The 20,044-nt window shown below is 46.2% G+C and overlaps 1 protein-coding gene across 2 annotated transcripts; it reads left to right on the top strand.

Moving 5' to 3' along the window:
* Window positions 1–332: 332 nt before the first annotated feature.
* LOC122733654 (heterogeneous nuclear ribonucleoproteins C1/C2-like) lies at window positions 333–6,519 on the top strand. Of its 2 annotated transcripts, XM_043974229.1 has the most exons (4): window positions 333–451; window positions 563–691; window positions 1,288–1,501; window positions 5,757–6,519. In XM_043974229.1, the coding sequence occupies exons 1-4, from the start codon at window positions 407–409 to the stop codon at window positions 6,071–6,073; spliced, it is 705 nt and encodes a 234-aa protein (XP_043830164.1). In that variant the 5' UTR covers window positions 333–406; the 3' UTR covers window positions 6,074–6,519. The 2 variants fall into 2 exon arrangements, with proteins under 2 accessions (XP_043830164.1, XP_043830166.1); XM_043974231.1 differs by lacking the exons at window positions 333–451; window positions 563–691 and adding an exon at window positions 728–922.
* Window positions 6,520–20,044: the final 13,525 nt, after the last annotated feature.

Here is a 20,044-nt window from a genome sequence, read left to right as displayed (position 1 = left end):
TTGAATAGGGAGGTGTTGCCTTGCCACAGTGAGGACCCGGTGGAGAACATGTACCACACATTCAGAGTGGACCCAGCTCCCAGTCAGAAAGGGTTCCTGATTCTTCTCCATTTTCATTCCTCAGTATGAGGGGAAGAGTGAAAGCAGTGCACGGTGGGAGGAATGAAAAGCTGAGGCTCAATAGGGCATGATTGGGCATACCCAAGTGGTCAAGGGATTCAAGAGGAGACAGAAGATGAGCTGCTTCATCAATGGACAAAGGTCAACAGTGGAGTCAGTACAGCCTGGGAAAGAATTGAAAGGTGGGAGGATTGGTGGTCATGGTGAGCAATGAAGAACAGAGTTGGGGTGTTTGGCAGGTAAAGGGAAAAGATATAAATGCAAAAGGTTAGGCATCTCAGAGCTGATGACCCTGGAAATAGAAGCAAGGTCCTTATTACCATGCCTGTGGGTAAGTTCGGTATATCGTAGGAGGAAGTCATGGGAAATGGTCATATTGAGCAAGGAATGGAATCAGGGTTAGAGGTCAGTGTCTGATGGAGTATCTCTGTGTGTATCACAGCTCTCTGTGTGGAAGTATCTCCCGCCCCCCGCCCAAGGAGGAAAGACTGGGAAGTCAGGCGCTGAATTCATCGAAGAGGGAAGGAGCCCGTCCCGTAGGCCAGTGAACAATATCTACCAGGATCTTGGGGTGTGTGGGGGGGGTGCGGTGTGTACGTGGATTCAGTGAATACGCAGATTAAGTGAAGTTCGAGGATGAGGGGCGGGTACGGAGTGATTGTGGCAGACTAGAGGCAGCAGGCTCCCAAGAGGATCCCAGCACCCTGGACCAGTCAATACTAGCGATCTGGGGAACGGGAAAAGCGCAACCAGTGTCGGCAGGATGGACAGCAGGGCTGTGTCATCCGGAGGGAGCCAGAAGGTGGAAGGAGTGGGGAAGGGGGGAGCTTTCAGATGGGGTCAGACATTGCGGAGAGCACGGTGGAGGGGGTGGGCAGCTCTGGAGCGAGGCGTTGGGGGGCTGCGGGGCCCCCGGGGCTTGACAGGTTGGCATCAAAGGAGGGGGACGTGGGGGAGGGGAATGAGGTTCGTGCATTGACAGCTGGGCTCCCGAATCCCTGCGCTGGGGAGGGCAGGAGGGGGTGGGAGTATGCTAACCATTGCGGAGGGAGGCCAGGCAGATTCTCCGTGACTGGCGAAGAGTCCACGGAGGGAGGGGGAAGAAGGGAGGGAGGGGAGGTGATTAGCCTGTTGTGGGCCCTCCCTCAATGTCCAACCTTGTGGCAGGTGGTGATATCGAGTCCTGTGAGGCCCGGGAGGCCAGACTCCCAGCAGGCGGCAGGAGCAGTCGGTGATAGAGCCCGAGGGAGCGAGGAGCCACTGCTGCTGCTGCTGCTCCTCCTGCTGCTGCCGCTGCCGCTGCTGCTGCTGCTGCCGCCGCCGCCGCCGCCGCCGCTGCTGCCCCCGCTGCCGCCTCTTCCGCCGCCGCCACCAGTCGGAGGTGGGTCTGGGCAGGGACCGACGGACCGCCGGTCCGACCGCCGCCTCCGCGCCCGCCCGTGCGCCCGCAGCTCCCCTGCGCGCCAGAGACACCCCGGGGCGCCCCAGACCGAGGCCCAGGCCTGCAGCCCGGCTGACGCAGGGTACCCTGGGAAGAGGCAAGAGCCCCGAGTGGTCCCGGGCAGGTGGGCTGCCGCAGCGGGTCCCCCCATTGCCCCCTCCGGGCCGTGGGGCACCGGGGATTAACCCGACCCGGGCCACGCTGCGCGCCCTGGCGGCTGCCCCGCCTCTCCAGGGCGCCCGTGGCGAGGGGGTTGAGCGCTGGAGGGGGGCTGGGGGGTCGGGGCGAGGTGGGAGGGAGGTGGTCCTGGGTGCGGGGGAGGGAGGGCACCAGGGAGGAGGTGGTGGTGGTCCTGGGCACCCATCCGGTGCTTACATGAGGAGGCGGTGGCGAGGGGGGTGTGGTCCTGGGCACCCCTCTCCTGTAAGGGGGTGGGGTGGAGAGGAATGATCTCGTGCGCCCCTTTCAAGTACCAAGGGGGTGGTCTTAGGCGCCCATCTCCTGTGCCACGGCCGATGGTCTTGTGCGCCCCTCTTCTGTGCCAAGAGGGCGGGGGCGAGAGGAGATGTTTTATGCGCCCCTTTCCCGCGCCAAGAGGAGGGCGGTGGCGAGAGGGGAGATGGTTTTTTGTGCCCCCTCTCCCGTGCCAGAAGGGGAGGGTGGTCGGTGGCTAGGAGGGATAGCCCTGTGCGCCCATTTCCCATGCCAGGAGGGCGCAAAAGGGGGATGGTCTTGTGCGCCCCTTACCCGAAGAGGGGGAGGGGAACGATGGCCAAGGGGGACGGTCTTGGGTGCCCCTTTTCCATGTCAGCGAGAGGGGGGGTAAATGGTCTGGTACACTCCCCCCCTCCAGACATGTATCTCTGCAGAACTGGCTCCTAAGGGCTCCTTGTACCCTGTTAGCCCGTGGTGGCCTGAGGTTTGGGGAGGGAGCGTGGAGCTGGGCCTCGACTGGGGGGAGGGGAACAGAGGTGGAGGGCTGGGCCCATACTCCCCCCCAACCCCCCAAATATGTTCTGCACAAACAAAATCAATGCAATTACAATTAGAAAGGAAACAGGTAACTGGGAGGGGAAAAAATCTTTGCAGCCCATTTCTCTGATAAGAATCTGATCCAAGATATGAGAAGGAACTGATTTCCAATTTAAAAGCTGAAGAACCATTCTTCCAATGGAGAAACGGCCAGACACTACTAACTGGCCCTTCTCCCTTCTCCGGGGAAGAAATCTAAGCCGTCATCAGCCACAGAGAAACAATTCTAATGTTATTTTCTTTTGGGGGGGGGAGGGGTAAGAAAGGTGAGAGGGCCAGGGGAATATTAATAAGGTGGGCAGAAAAAGGGAGGTGAGGGGACATGGGGAATATTAATAGGGTGGGCAGAAAAAGGGAGGTGAGGGGGCCAGGGGAATATTAATAGGGTGGGCAGAAAAAGGGAGGTGAGGGGGCCAGGGGAATATTAATAGGGTGGGCAGAAAAAGGGAGGTGAGGGGGCCAGGGGAATATTAATAGGGTGGGCAGAAAAAGGGAGGTGAGGGGGCCAGGGGAATATTAATAGGGTGGGCAGAAAAAGGGAGGTGAGGGGGCCAGGGGAATATTAATAGGGTGGGCAGAAAAATGGAGGTGAGGGGGCCAGGGGAATATTAATAGGGTGGGCAGAAAAAGGGAGGTGAGGGGGCCAGGGGAATATTAATAGGGTGGGCAGAAAAAGGGAGGTGAGGGGGCCAGGGGAATATTAATAGGGTGGGCAGAAAAAGGGAGGTGAGGGGGCCAGGGGAATATTAATAGGGTGGGCAGAAAAAGGGAGGTGAGGGGGCCAGGGGAATATTAATAGGGTGGGCAGAAAAAGGGAGGTGAGGGGGCCAGGGGAATATTAATAGGGTGGGCAGAAAAAGGGAGGTGAGGGGGCCAGGGGAATATTAATAGGGTGGGCAGAAAAAGGGAGGTGAGGGGGCCAGGGGAATATTAATAGGGTGGGCAGAAAAAGGGAGGTGAGGGGGCCAGGGGATGGCAAGAGGGTGGGCAGAAAAGGAAAAAAAACCAAACCGAACAGGAAAAGAAGAGGCTGCTACCAAAGCATGTTTCTCACCTCTGGACAGAGAGGTGATGGGCTCAAGGCACGGAATGCCACCTCCATTTCCAGCCATGCAGGAATTTACATATTTGTTCAGTTTTGTTTTTCTAATTGTTTTCAATGGGGGTTGGAGGGGGGAGGGAGAAAAACACTTTGTGAATTGAACAAACTTAATTTTAAAAGATAAAAAAGAGACCATGTGTTTTGAAACAGAAAAGAGAAAAGCAGGTGAGCCAGAAGACCTCCCAGCCAAGCGGGACAGCTTTGGAAGTGACATGTTGAATTTATTATCTACTCAAAAGGAAGAGCAAACTCTCTTAATATCAATCCGTCAACAAGCATTTTAAGTTCTACCATGTGCCATGGACCGTGGTGGTGCTAGGGGAAACACACACACACACACACACACACACACACACTCGCACACACACTCGCACACACACTCACACACTCACACACACTCACACACTCGCACACACACTCACACACTCACACACACACACACACTCACACACTCGCACACACTCACACACACACTCGCACACTAATCCTGACTCTCAAGAAGCTTGGGGTGGGGGCAGCACATATATAAAAACATACATCCACAACAAATGCAGGGCTGTCAGGGGTCAGGGAAGGGAGGCACTAGCTATTGGGGTGGGGGCTAGGAGGAGGAGTATGTCCAAGATGGTTCCTTGGCTGCTCCTAGATGAGGTGGAGTTGAGAAGGGAGGGCATTGAAACCCCCTTGCCTTTTCTACTTTACATAAAGCAGTAGCCATTTTCTTTGCTGCTTAAAAAACTACATTTAAAAAGTTGTAGGCCTGGGGCAGCTAGGTGGCGCAGTGGATTGGATTCAGGAGGACCTGGGTTCAAATCCAGCCTCACCTGGGCAAGTCACTTAACCCTCATTGCCCCACAAAACAAAAACCAAAAAGTTGTAGGCCAAAGCTGACTCAGACTCATCCAAGGGTTCAGTTGTGGGATGGGAACCAAAAGGGTGCTTGGGAACCCTGGAGTGTTAACAAAAGGAGCTTTTGTGGTCCCCCTGTTGTGAGGGTGGCTTTGGTCCCTTTGAAGGCAAAACCAGTTTGGCACATAGAAATCCTTGATGAGGCTGCCCCTTCTGCCAGTGCAGGTGGGCACCTTCTCTGCCAGTTAAAGTCTTAGAGTATGGCCTGGGGCACCGAAAGGCCAGGGCCCCAGGCCAAGTCAGAGTACAAGGTAGGCCTTGAACCTAGCTGCCTGACTCTGAGGCTGCACATCTGTCTCTTCAGACAAGTGCACTGGGACTGTCTGTCTGGGCCTTCAGAATTGCCTTCTTGACTGTTTCCTGTCCCCCCGGGCTGACTTCTCCTTCAGAATTTCAGTCCACTCTCCTCTTCCTCAGAAACTTTACCCATCTGTTCTTTTAGAGTCTAGGGTGCACACCGCCCATGTACCCACTTTCTGTCACTTTGGTCTCCTTCCCTGTTAGAGACTCTAGGGGTGAGGGAGTGGGCATGTCCGCTCTCCCAATAAAAGTTCCCACTACTTCAACCCCAGCAGCCAACTCCTTCCTGATGATGAGATCCCTTCCCGTGGTCCTTTTGTTGATCTCAGCCAAAAGCTCCTCAGCAGTGCTTGACCTCTCTGGTTCTTGGATTGCCCCACATGAATATGCTTCTTTTTTTTTTCAGGGCAGTGAGGGTTAAGTGACTTGCCCAGGGTCACACAGCTAGTAAGTGTCAAGTGTCTGAGGCCGGATTCGAACTCAGGTACTCCTGAATCCAGGGCTGGTGCTCTATCCACTGCGCCACCTAGCCACCCCAATGAATGTGCTTTTTAATATGCAGTGGCAAACAACCACTACAACCATCCCTTTTCCCTTTGGGGCTCCTCTGGCTCTCCATCACCCCCACCCCTGTCTCCAGTGATTGGGTTCATGTACTGTGTATACAGTCCAGTTATTCTATACTAGAGTAGGCAGTGTAGACCCTGGTCAATCAAGTGGGGAGCCAAACAGCTGGAGTTCTTTTATCACAAGGACCCAGTGAAATGCCACTCCACGTTAGGCCTGTTGTGAGCCTGAGAACACTAGAGAAATGGCAGTTGTGAGAATCATGGCCATTGTTATGATTTTCAGGAATCATGTCCCGCAAAGGCAAAAGTGGTGTCTCTTCCATGAATGACGAGGAGGCCCTCCCGTTCTCTTCTGACGAAGCAAAAGGGGACGATCTCCAGGAAATTAAGAAGGAGCTGGTGAAGATTGAAGAGAAGGTGGATGCTCTGCTGGCCAGCCTGGAGCAGATGGAAAGCGACCCGAGTGAGCAGTGTGACCCGTATGTGAGGAACAGACCTGAGGAGGAGATGGAGAGCAACAACGCTGCGCAGGAAGCGGATGCCAACATGGAGATGGAGGAGAGTGGGGGCGCCGATGGCGCCGATGGCAACCATGCTTAGGAGGGGCCTGCCTGGAGGAGGAGGACAGGGAAGATCAAGTCAGGGAGGACCAGTTGGGGTGGCTCTAGAATGAGGGAAGAGCAGTAGGGCAGTAGTGTGGTGGTAGGGGTGGCAGCGGCGGCAGCCCTGGAGGAGCCAGAGGGCAACAGAAACACCATGGGGCGAGCAGTGCTCTTTAGCACCTGCGGGTCCCAGGTCGAAGGCTCGCCCCTTATTGTCACGGCTAGGCCCCATCCCAGAGCCAGCCTCCCCGGGTCCTCTCCCATGGTATCTTCGAGCATATGCTTCCTGTCGTCCTCAAGCTTACTGTCCCCAGGCTCATTAGCTCCCCTTCCTCCTACAGGGGGCCTCTTTCCCTAAGAGTTACAGTAAGGCCCCTGCCATTTGGCTCACTTCACTCTCATAACTTTTTTTCTGGTTCAACAATAAAAAGTCCTATTGCTCTGTTTGTAGTTTGTTTTTTAAAAGGGATCCTTGGTGGTAGGCGGGGGAGGATCTTCCAGTTAGTGGGAGTCCTTGTTCTTCAGGAACTGATATGGCAAAGGAGCAGAGACCCCATTGTTCTCAAGAAGAGTGTGACGATACAGCTGGTCCTTGTATTTGGGAACCTGGAAACAGGCTGTGGGTATTACTGTTCCCTCACACCTCTACCTCATGGGCTAGGGCCACGAGGTTTGAATTCAGGATACCACCAATCAGGGGGCATGCTTCTCTGTGGTTTTCCACTATTCTGCCATCTGCATGCCATCTGATGCTATGAGAATTTCTGTTTTCCTTGTGGTATGGGAAGAGTTTGCACCCGTACTCTCTGAGATTTGATGCATCTATCCTCCTTCAGTCCATGCTCCTTAAGAACCTATGGCCTCGGGGCAGCTAGGTGGCACAGTGGATAGAGCACTGACCCTGGATTCAGGAGGACCTGAGTTCAAATCTGGCCTCAGATACTTGACACTAGCTGTGTGACCCTGGGCAAGTCACTTAACCCTCATTGCTCTGAAAAAACAAAAACAAACACACAAACAAAACCTATGGCCTGGGGCAGCTAGGTGGCACAGTGGATAGAGCACTGGCCCTGGATTCAGGAAGACCTGAGTTCAAATCTGGCCTCAGACACTTGACACTTACTAGCTGTGTGACCCTAGGCAAGTCACTTTACCCTTGTTGCTCTGCAAAAACAAGAACAAACAAACAAACAAAGAAACAAAACCTATGGCCTGGGGCAGCTAGGTGGCACAGTGGATAGAGCACTGGCTCTGGAGTCAGGAGGACCTGAGTTCAAATCCAGCTTCAGACACGATACTAGCTGTGTGACCCTGGGCAAGTCACTTAACCCCATTACCTCACCAAAAAAAAAAAAGAACCTATGGCCTTCTCTTAAGGTCCTCAGTCCCAGGCCTGGGGAGTGATCAGGACAGGGTAGAGGGAGGGACTATCTCTGGGTGAAGAATCACAGTGCCTGTGTCTATGAGCCAATGGAGAGGTAGAGTGGAGAGCTCGGCATAACTAGATGAGTTGTCTAGAGGCTGTCTGTATGCAGACCACCTGGTGCCTCAATTGGGTCTTTGCTAATCATATTAGCCGAATCACTGGTGAACTCTCCTCTTCCAATGGCACATATATCCAGTAAGGGAGTGTGACGTGGTGGCAAGATGAGGTCATTAATGCTGAATATAGATCTCTAAACTGATTAGGACTGCCGAGAGAGGCTGGGGGAGCCAGGAAAGACACTCCCCTATGCTCGGCTCTTTGCCAAGGCCCCAGGGGCTTCTTTAAATGAGGGTGCCAACAGGAGACAGGGACGGGTGAATAGCCTAGCAAGCCGTCTCAGAAAAGCCAACGCAGTAGGAAGGGTCCTCAGAGGTACACAGCCCAAGCTGAACTCAGCCAAGAATTCCTTCTCAGTCATCCAAACCTCATCTCCAAGGCTTCCAGTGATGGAGAATCCATTGAGCATCATGTCCTGTGCTGACCCTGCCCTATGAGCAAAGGGGTTCATTGGCTTTTCCATTAGGAAATCTGTGTCCCAGAGGAGGACCACAAAAAAGAGAAAGGCTCGGAGTATAATATACTGTGGAGGTCTGGCACAAGGCTCTGGGCATGCAGAGAACAGCATATAAGGGCACTATGACGTTAGCAGTATTCAAACTGTGGGGGGCAGTGATGCCTGAGGCTGGCCCTGCTTGTGCAGCCTGTCTCTCCTGCCCAGAGGATTCTGGGAAGTTAGTCCCTCAAGGAGTTGTCAGTCAGCTATTTTCCTCCATTGAGGCTTTGCTGCCTGACCCCAAGGACCACGTCTCTCTCGCCTTGATTGGTGCTGATTCACTAGACCAGGAAATGGAAACCAACGGTAAACAGATTAAGGCAGCAGGTACCTAAGGTGTTCAGAGTGTCATTTTACTGAGAGAAACTGAGTCTCACAGGGCAGGGGTGACCTCAGGGTTTTTACAGAGATGGAGATTAAGGCCCACAAGGTGTCCAAGGCTATCTTAGTATCAAAGGCCTATTTTACAGAAAGAAACAGGAATGCAGGGGAGAAAGTCAGGAATTAGAGCTCTTAGGAACCATCCGGGCCACCCATATTTTATGGAGCCCTTGGAGTCCATCAAATCCAAGATTTTTATTTTAGAAAGGGAAAACCTGAGGCTCCAGAAAAAGTCTCAAATCCAAGCCTCCCTCTCCCCTGCTCCTCCCCCCTTTGATAAAGGTTAAAACAACGTGGGAGGGCTAGGGGAGTGAAGAACAAACACACCATGGTGGCAGCACCCAGGCCCTGCATGGGGCACAAATGGACTATAAAGAGGAAGTGGGTTAGAAGAGATGGGAAACTGAGGTGGCCCCCATGGGGAAGGCCTTTAAGATGGGAGAGTATCAGAGTTGGAAACAGGGCCCTCTAGGGGCAGGTCTTTGGTAGTTTCCTTAATGAAACTGTCCCAATCCAAAGGAAGCACTGAGTCAATCTGGCTGCCAGAGCAGAAATTAGGGCTCTTGGGGGCAGCTAGGTGGCACAGTGGATAGAGCACTGGCCCTGGAGTCAGGAGTACCTGAGTTCAAATACGGCCTCAGACACTTAATACTTACTAGCTGTGTGACCCTGGGCAAGTCACTTAACCCCAATTGCCTCACCAAAAAAGAAATTAGGGCTCTTGGGGAACCCCACCTTTAGTCTCCACCACTCTCCCTCTTATCTCACTACCTCCCCCCACCATTCCACTGAGTGAAAAATTAAGGCTTCAGAGGGAGGAGGAGGAGCCTCCCCTTCATAAACCACACCACCACCCACATGCCCAGACCCATCATCAGAAGAGAACTCAGTCACAGTAAGACCCCCTACATCTCACTGAGCCCAAACGCAGTGTTTGACAAAAAGGGGAAATGAAGATCCAAGGAGAGAGAGTCACTTAGGATCACAGAATGTTAGAGCTAGAATCGATACACAAGGCATTACTACTACGATCGCCATGTTACAGAATGCATGGAGGAGAATAATGCAAAATAAGGCAGCAAAGGTGGCCCCTAGGTGGTAAGAGGGGCCTTGAAATGTCAGATGAGTTTCCATTTTACCCTTTGGGTAGTAAGGGGCCACTAGAGTTTATTGAGTGGAGGGGTGACATGGTCCAAAGTGCTTTATGAAGATCAGCAGGGCAGTTATGGAGGGAATGGATTGGAGAGGGGAGAGACTAGATAGTGCAACAGTTCAGGTGAGCCACAATGAGCTTCTGAACTGGGTGGGCACTGCTTGGGTGAGTGGAGAAAATGAGGGCGGATCTGAGAGATGGTGTCAAGGCCAAAGCAGGAAAGCTTGACATCCATCTGTCAGTCAATATGCATTCATCAGGCCTCTCCTACACCATATGCCAACTACTGGACAAAGCCCTGAGGATACAAAGAAAGGCAAAAACACAGTTCCTGACCTCCAGGACATCACATTCAAATGATGGAGACAACTTGTAAATAACCAAGTATAGCCAAGATAGAGTCAGTGAAGATGTAAGTTATTTTCAGTGAGAAGGCACTCAGGGGGCAGTTAGGTGGTGCAGTAGATAAAGCACCAGCCCTGGATTCAGGAGGACATGAGTTCAAATCCAGCCTCAGACACTTGATACTTACTAGCTGTGTGACCCTGGGCAAGTCATTTAACCTTTATTGCCCCGCAAAAAAAAAAGGGAGAGAGAGAAGGCACTCAGCAGGTGGCTGGAGGGTGTCTGGGAAATCCTCCAGCAGAATGTGGGGTTTGAGCTGAGTTTTGAAGGAGACCCAGGAACCCAGAAAGTGAAGCCTTCCAAGAACTTCATGGATGAGGAATAACAAGGCCAGTTAGCCTGGGCAGTAGAACATTTGGAGGAGAGGAAAGTTTAATACCAGGAAAATAGAAAGGTTTTGAAGGCTTTAATGCCAAACAGAGGGGCATCAGAGTTTGGTGAGAGGAGAAGTGATGTGGTCAGAACTGAATTTGGCAGGTAAGTGAAGGATAAATGCAAGTGGAGAGAATTGTGGCCAAGAGATAAATCAGGATGCTACTGCTATTGGCCATGCATGAGGTGATAAGGGCTTAAACTGGTGTGGTGGCTATGTAAGTGAGAAGAAGGGGACATATGTGAGAGAGATTGTGAAGGGAGAAACAAGATTTGACAACAGATTGGATGTGCAGGTTAAGTTCAAGTGAAGAGGGGCAGCTAGGTGGCCCACTGGATAAAGCACCGGCCTTGATTCAGGAGGACCTGAGTTCAAATCCAGCCTCAGACACTTGACACTTACTAGCTGTGTGACCCTGTGTAAGTCACTTAATCCTCATTGCCCCACAAATAATCATAATAATATCCCTTAAATTATTGGATAAAGCACAGGCCCTGGAGTCAGGAGTACCTGAGTTCAAATCCAGCCTCAGACTCTTAACACTTACTAGCTGTGTGACCCTGGGCGAGTCACTTAACCCTCCTTGCCCTGCTCAAAAAAAAAAAGAAAAAAAGAAGAAAAGTTCAAGTGAAGAACTGAGGATGACACTGAGATTATGAGCCTGGGTAACAGGGAGGATGGTGCAATCCATTAAAATGATTGTTGTTGTTGTTTGTCCTTCCTTTGTGAAGAGGACCATGACATTAGGGTTGATGTCTTGACTTGCAGTAAATTGGATTTAAGTGAGGAAGGGCTGTGCAAGGACACCAACCTCACTCTCTCCTCCAAGGCCATCTGGGTCCAGTGGCAATATAGACATCAGGATGGCCGGAGATGGCCCCGGATGTTTAGGGCAATTGGTGTTAAGGGACTTGCCCAGGGTCATACAGCTACTAAGTGTCTGACATCAGATTTGAACTCAGGTCCTTCAAACTTCAGGGCTCTGTGCACTGTGCCACCTAGCTGCTCCATTAAAATAATAGGCAAGTTGGGAAGGGGGAGAATTTGGGGGTAAAAATGATAAGTTCTGTTTGGGTCGTGTTGAATTTAAGATATCTATAAGGCATCCAGTTTGAGTTGTACAAAAAGCAGTTGCTATTGTGGGGGCTGGAGGACATGAGAATGAGGGGGAGTGGAAAGGGTCAAGAACAAATCCTTGGGTGACACTCACTATATGCTGTGTGGCCTGGATAGGGATCCAGCAAAAGACACTGAGGAGTGGTCAAGGGAGCACCTAGGTGGCGCAGTGGATAAAGCACCGGCCCTGGATTCAGGAAGAGATCAGTTCAAATGTGACCTCAGACACTTGACATTTACTAGCTGTGTGACCCTGGGCAAGTCATTGCCCCGCAAAAAAAATGAATGCCTTAGCAAGGAGAAGAGCCACTTCTTTGTGTGAGATAGGAGTAAAGGAAAAGCTAGTGAGAGATGATTTCTGAGTGAGGTGAGAGGAAGAGGAAGGGAGAAGAGGGAGCACTTGGTGAAGTATGAGGCAAAGTCCTCCACTGAGAGACTGAGGAAGGCATATGGTATGGGAGGCTTAAGGAGGGATGAACAAAGTTTGCAACTGATTACATATGTGGAGCAACAGTAAGGGCTTGAGAATGATGCCAAGGTTGTAATCTTGTGTGAATGGGAGGATGCTGGTGCCCTCAACTATAACAGGGAAGTTGGGAAGAGAGGAACAGAGGCAGGGGGCAGATGATGCATTCTGTGTGGGGCACATTGAATTAGAGAAAACAATGGGAAGTAGGTCTTTTTTTATAAAAGTATTTCATTATTTTCCAGTTACATGTAAAGATAGTTTTCAACATTTGTTTTCATAGGATTTTTAGTTCCAAGTTTTTCTCCCACCCATTCTTCCCTCCCTCCTCCCCAAGACGGAAAGCAATCCGATATAGTTTATATATGTATAATCACATTAAACATATTTCTGGATTAGTCATATTGTGAAAGAAGAATCAGAGCACAAGGGAAAAACCTCAAAAAGAAAAAAAACAGCCACGAAGTAGAAACAGTATGGTTCAATCTGCATTCAGAATCCACAGTTCTTTTTTCTGAATGTGGAACATTTTTCATCATGTGTCCTTTGGAATTGTCTTGGGTCATTGCACTGTCCAGAAGAGCCGAGTCTATCACAGTTGGTCATCACACAATGTTGCTGTTACCGTGTACAATGTTCTCCTGGTTCTGCTCACTTCACTCAGCATCAGTTCATGCAAGTCCTTCCAGGTTTCTCTGAAATCCTCCTGCTCATCATTTCTTACAGCACAATAGTATTCCATTACATTCATATGCCACAACCTCAATTGATGGGCATTCCCTCGATTTCCAATTCTTTTCCACCACAAAGAGAGCTGCTAGAAATATTTTTGTACATGTGGGAAAGGACATCTTTTTTGAAGTGTCCAGTAGACAGGTGGTGTCATTGCACTAGAGCTGAGACTCTCAACTGAGACAACATCAGTCCAATCACTTAACATTATGGATAGGAAAATTGAGGTTTGGGGAGTCTCAGGCATTTAGGAGCATGGAAAAACAAAGCTGGAATTACAGAACCTTCAGAGATCAAGACCAATCCCCTTTTTACATTGGAGGAAACTGAGGCACATAAAGGTTATGTGACTTGCCCAGGGTCACATGGTTTCTATGTATCTGAGGTGAGACTTTAACCCCAGACCTCCTGATTCCATGTCTGGGATATCCATTATACCACAATATAATTTCTTATTTATTTTTTTCTTTTTCTTTCTTTTTCTTTTTTTTCCAGGGCAATGAGGGTTAAGTGACTTGCCCAGGGTCACACAGCTAGTAAGTGTCAAGTGTCTGCGGCCAGATTTGAACTCAGGTCCTCCTTGAATCCAGGGCCGGTGCTTTATCCACTGTGCCACCTAGCTGCCCCTGATATTTTCTCCCAGCTAGCTATTTCTCTTCTAACTTTTACTGTATTGGGTTTTTTTGTACAAACTTTAAAAGTTTTATGTTATAAAAATGTCCATTTTATCTTCTATGATTTTGTCTATCCTATTTTGGTCATAAACATTCCTCACTTCTCCAATTTGTTTAGGATAATCACTCTTTTTTCTAAGTCATGTATCCATTTGAGCCCTATATGGTGTGAATTCTGGTCTATACCTACTTTCTGTGAATTTTGTTACCATTTTGTCAAATAGCAAGTTTTGTCTGGTTTTTCTAGCAGTTTTTGTCAGATGGTTAGCCCTTACCACAGTAGTTGGGCAGCTAGGTGGTGCAGTGGGTAGAATGCCAGGCCTGGAGTCAGGAAGAACTGAGTTCAAACGTGACTTCAGACATTTACTAGCTGTATGATCCTGGGCAAGTCACTTAACCCTCATTGCCCTGGAAAAATGAGCTGGAGAAGGAAATGGCAAGTCATTCCAGTATTTTTGCCAAGAAAACCCTAAATGGGGTCACAAAGAGTCAGACACAACTGATATGACTGAACAAAAACACCACCACAACCACAGTAGCTAAGGTCTTTGGATTTTGCTGTTTCCTTATGTTGCATACCTAATCTGTTGTTCTGATAAAACTCTCTCTGTCTCTCTCTCTCTGGTGGTTTTTTTTTTTTTTTTTGGTGAGACAATTGAGGTTAAGTGACTTGCCCAAGGTCACACAGCTAGTGTCAAGGGTCTGAGGTCAGATTTGAACTCAGGTCCTCCTGAATCCAGGGCCAGTACTCTATCCATTGCACCACCTAGCTGCCCCAAACTCTCTCTTTCTTAACCAGTACCAAATCATTTTGATGATTACTGCTTTGCAGTACAGTTTGAAATTTGGTACTGCTAGGCCCCCTCACTTCTTTTTTTTCATTATTTCCCTTAAGATTCTTTCCTTTTTATTCCTCTAAAGGATTTTCAATATTCAATATTCACATAGTTCTTTTGCATATCTAGGCAGGTAGACTTTCAAATATTTTATATATTTAACAGTTATTTTAAGTGGAATTTACCCTTCTATCTCTTCCTCCTTTGTTTTGTAAATAATAGACAGATGTGCTGATGATTTATATGGATTTTCCTTATGTCATGTAACTTTAATAGTTCTTGTCTCAATTTCTTTTTTCAGTTGATGCTCTAGGGCCAAGTAACCCATTAGGATCTCTGAAAAAGTGATCATTTGGTTTCCTTTCTTATTTTTTCTAACTTTACAAAGTAATACTTTGATATTTTGGTATGACAATGGAAAAGCAAATACAGATTTGTGTAAAGAAAGTTTTGTAGTTGTATTCATATATTCCCCATGTGTGTCTTGGCAGGCAGCCTCCCAAGTATTCTATACTATCTGGAGTAATTTTAAATTGAATTTCTTTATCTTTTCCTTCTGAATTTTCTTGGTAACATAGAGAAATCTTTTAAAATAGTATTTTATGTTTCCAATTACATGTAAAGATAGTTTTCAACATTCTTTTTTTTTCTAAAATTTTGCCCCCTATTGTTTTTGTTTTTGTTTTATTTTTTTTTTTGGCAGGGCAATGGGGGTTAAGTGACTTGCCCAGGGTCACACAGCTAGTAAGTGTCAAGTGTCTGAGGCCGGATTTGAACTCAGGTACTCCTGAATCCAGGGCCGGTGCTTATCCACTGTGCCACCTAACTGCCCCCCTATTGTTTTTAATAGAAATGGTTCTTGTGGGGCAGCTAGGTGGCACAGTGGATAAAATACTGGCCCTAGATTCAGGAGGACCTGAGTTCAAATCTAGCCTCGGACACTAGACACTTACTAGCTGTGTGACCCTGGGCAAGTCACTTAACCCTCATTGCCCAGCAAAAAAAAAAAAAAAAAAAAAAAAAAAGGAAAAAAAATGGTTGTTGTGTTATGTCAAATGCTTTTTTTCTGCATCTATGCATATAAATATAAGATTTTTGTTGTTCTTATAATTAATGGGGACCATTACATTTATAATTTTCTTAATATTGAACCAACCTTGCATTCCTGGTATAAATCTACCTTGAGCATTCTGTAGAATCATTTTGATATGTTTCTGTAGCATCTTTTTTTTTTTTTTAGTGAGGCAATTGGGGTTAAGTGACTTGCCCAGGGTCACACAGCTAGTAAGTGTTAAGTGTCTGAGGCCGGATTTGAACTCAGGTACTCCTGAATCCAGGGCTGGTGCTCCATCCACTGCGCCACCTAGCTGCCCCTGTAGCATCTTTAATAATATTTTTAGACTGTATCAATGTTCATTAGAGATATCGGTCTATAGATAGAAAGAATTTGGTAGGTCTCCTATTTTTTTTCAAACTGTACATAATGCTGGAATGCATTGTGCTTTGAATGTTTGAATTTGCTTGTAAGTACATCTAGTCTAGGTCTTTTTTATTTAAGATTTTATTTGAGGCATATTAAGTTTTTTCTGAAATTAGTTTATTTAAATTCTCTATTTCTTTTATTAATCTGGGTGGTTTATATATTTGCAAATATTATTTCAGTTCAGTTATAAGTTTAACTAGCATATACTTGGGCAAAATAGTTTCTAATGATTTCTTTATTTATCGTGAATTCTTCTTTTTCATTTTTGTTAACTGGTAATCTGGTTTTCCTCTATAAAAATCAAATTAGCTATTGGTTTATCTATTATAAGCAGTTAGTTGAGTGTAAATAGTACCAAACCTAGAGTCAAGAAAACCTGAGTTCAAACCCAGCTTCAAACACAAGTTGTGTGACCTTGGGCAAGTTATTTAATCTTTGGTTTTGTTTTGTTTGCTTTTAATTTTTTTCATCTTTGATTTTCAGAATCTCTCTTTTGGTTTTTAATTGTTGGTTTTCTGAGGCAGTTTTGGTTGGGTGTCCAATTCACGAAACTCTTCTCTCTCTCTTCTGTTAAGGAAAGTGTTTAGAGATATTAAGTTTCCCCTAAAAACTGCATTAGCTCTATCCCCCAATTTTTTGCATGTTGTCTTATTGTTGTCATTAACTTTAATGAAATTATATATTATTTTTATTATTTGTTTTTTGACCCACCAATCCTTTAGGATTAAGTTATCATCAAATTGATTTTAAATCTTTCTTCCGTAGCTTTTTATTGCATAAAACTGATTTGCATTGTGTTCAGTACAGGATGTCTTTAATATTTCTTCTTTTCAGTGTTTGTGAAGTTTTATGCCCTGATAATTGTCAATTTTTTTTTTTGGTGAGGCAATTGGGGTTAAGTGATTTGCCCAGGGTCACACAGCAAGTAAGTGTTAAGTGTCTGAGGCCGGATTTGAACTCAGGTCCTCCTGACTCCAGGGCCGGTGCTCTATCCACTGCGCCATCTAGCTGCCCGATAATTGTCAATCTTTAAAAGTGCCATGCTCATCTAAAAATATATTCATTCCTTTCTATTCCCATTCAATAATTGCCAAAGATTATCTTCCCCCACTGATATATTCTTTTTGTTTGTTTGTTTTTTTGAGGGGCAATGAGGGTTAAGTGACTTGCCCAGGGTCACACAGCTAGTAAGTGTCAAGTGTTTAAAGCTGGATTTGAACTCAGGTCCTCCTGAATCCAGTGCTGGTGCTCTATCCACTGCGCCACCTAGCTGCCCTCACTGATATAGTCTTACTGTATATGTTTCCCTGGAACCTGTTTATCTTTTTCCTTTAAGTATTCAGATGCTATACCATTCTGTCCATGCGTGTTAAAGAACAGCTATTAATTCATTGTCTATGGTACCTTTTAGCATAACATAACTTCCACTTATCTATCTCCCTTATCTATTTTTCTATTGTCTTGCTTGTGTTCATTATCATTACCCCTGCTTTTTATTTTCAGTAGACCTGAAGCTTAAGAGATTGAGCTCCAGCCCCTTTTTCAAAATTCTGTGTGACTTTTTATCCTTCAAGTATTTTTCTCATAAGCTTCATATTGTTCGATTCTGCTTTCTAATCCATCTGCTGCTTTCTGTCTTCACTTTCATGGAGTTCATAACATTTACCATATTGTTGATTGTGTATTTCCCTCAATTCTCTTCTCTTCTATTTCCCTCACACCCACTCCTACCTAACAAAGAAGAAGGTGGTGTGAGATGAGTCTGCTCAGTACTTGTGCTCCATGCTTGATGAAATCTGTTTCTGCAACCCTGCTCCTCTTCCCCTTACCAGTCCCAGTTGCAAGTTCTTATCCTTTCTTCCTATACTCTTTATGATCCACTATCTTAAGTTAGAGTTTATTTTGCGCATGACTAATCCCTCCCTGAACTGGCTCTCCAGATCATTCTCCCTCCCTTCTCTCCATTCCCTCCTATTTCTCTTTAGACTTGAATGTATTTCTACACCTAACTCTATACGAGTTCTCCCCTCCTTTTACCAGTTCAGATGAATGTTAGGTTCAAATATATCATAGATTTTTCCTATCTTTGGTTTTTACTTTGCCTAGATTTCCCTTGGTATTCTTCTCCCTTCCCTCCCAGAAAGCCACTCCTTTCAGCAAATGTTTTTAGGGGGGAAAAAAGAGAAAGAGAAAGAAGTGGAAAAACCATCAACAAAACCATCCAATACCTTGATTTGTTGTTGTTTTTTTGTTTGTTTGTTTTTAGTGAGGCAATTGGAGTTAAGTGACTTGCCCAGGGTCACACAGCTAGTAAGTGTTAAGTGTCTGAGGCCAGATTTGAACTCAGGTACTCCTGACTCCAGGGCCAGTGCTCTATCCACTGCGCCATCTAGCTGCCCCCATCCAGTATCTTGAAAAACATTCTGCCATTATATGCCATGTTCCAGACCCATATACCACAGTAAAGGTGGCTTTTTATTTCTCTTTGCAGCCTCCTCTCATCATTTTCCCCTCTGGGTTCACTGAGCTTGGTTATCCCAGATATCCACTCTGTTCTATAGAGTGTCTCTTTTTCTTGACCATCCACATTTATTACAAGGGTTTTGCTTTTCTTTTTTTTCTGTGTATATGTGGGGGGTGGAGTGGGGATGTGGGAGACGGAGAAAATAAATCTTCATTGAAAAAAAAAGTAAAACAACGTTTGAAAAAAAGAGCTCTAAAAAGAAAAAAATAACTTTTATAAGGTGGTATTTTTAAAAACCAACAAACAATCTCAAAACAACAGGATCTTATATTCTCTTTATCTTTTTAATTAATTGGGAGATGGTAGAGCTGTGTTCCATTGGCGAATATCATTTGTGAAAGTCTACTAATACTCTCATTGGGGACACCTTTGATTTCTGTGTAGATGATCCACATAAATATTTTGTATTAGGTAGGAGAGGAGGTATGTAATTCACAGTTGCTGATGGTCTCTTTGTAGTCTTTTTTGGTAACCAGTAAGGTCAGAGAATTTTTTAATGTTTTTGGGGACCCCCCCCATCTCCTGGGATTCAGTACTTTGCAAACTAGTCACTCAATGCCTTCTAACCCTCACTTCCAGGATAGCTCTCCTTCAGTTAATTCAGCTGCTTTCCTTGCCTTTGATGTCTTTGGTGCCATCTCTTCTTTCTCTGTAAGCACCTCAGGAACTGTGATGGTGGGGTCCTTGATGAAGAAAATAGTTTGGGAAAATTCTGGTGACTCTTTCCTATTTTTTTTTTCATTTGTTGACCTCATTCTGTTTTCCTCCTTGAATGCCCTTGAGATGACTTTATTTATATGGATATCTTGCCAAGGTTTCTTTGGACTGGTTTTCCCCTCCACTGTTTTTCTCTGCTTATAATCATCCATCATCCTTATTCATAAGATTTCACAGATGAGTTTCTAACCTGGTATTGCCCTTGGCAGCCATCTCTCTTCATTTGGCAAATAAGTCAAATGTATGCTGACTAAGGTGCTTTCTGAGCGCTTTTGGACTCCTCATTGTAGCAATTCATTTAGATTGGCTTAACTTCTGGATGGAATTTTTATAGTTGATATCGACATCATTCTGTTGTTTATTTCCCATTTTTAATCTTTGTTAGATTTTTAAATAATTTAGGTTTCAATTTTTTAAATTGTGTATCATAACTTTTTCTCATTGCTACTCTTTCTTCTTGTTTATTATAACTACAGATCTTAGCTCTGATGGACTGATGGGCTGACTTTGCAGAGAGAGCTGACTCAGGAACACCTCCTCTCATTGATAACAAATCTTTGCTTGTCTGTTAAAATGTAGTCATTTTCATTCTTTGGGATGTTGATTGGTTCCCACCATATCCAGTGCCTCCCAATTCATTTTTGGAAGAGTGTCCATGATATGGAGATATGAGGCCGTCTCCCTCTCATTTATTTCTTCCAAACCATATTTCCTATATATTTCTCCCCAACTTTACCTTTTCCCACCTTTGCATTAAAGTCACACCAAATATCAGACTATATGTTGATTTGAATTTGGGAGTCTTTTCAAGTTCTTCATAGAACTTTTCTATCATTTTTTCCTCAGTAATTGATGATGATGGATAAGCAGCAATTATTTTCATGGTGGCCTTTTGGGAAATACTTATCATTAGTATACAATGCATGATGACCAAATATCCCATGATGTAATATTTCTTTTTTCTTTCTTTCTTTTTTTTTTTGGTGAGGCAGTCGGGGTTAAGTGACTTGCCTAGGGTCACACAGCTAGTAAATGTCAAGTGTCTGAGGCTGGAATTGAACTCAGGTCCT

The sequence above is a fragment of the Dromiciops gliroides genome, chromosome X (assembly GCF_019393635.1).
Source record: "Dromiciops gliroides isolate mDroGli1 chromosome X, mDroGli1.pri, whole genome shotgun sequence".
NCBI lineage: Eukaryota > Metazoa > Chordata > Mammalia > Microbiotheria > Microbiotheriidae > Dromiciops > Dromiciops gliroides.
The sequence above is the reverse complement of the archived record's forward strand: the minus strand, read 5'-3'. Positions and strand labels throughout refer to the sequence as shown.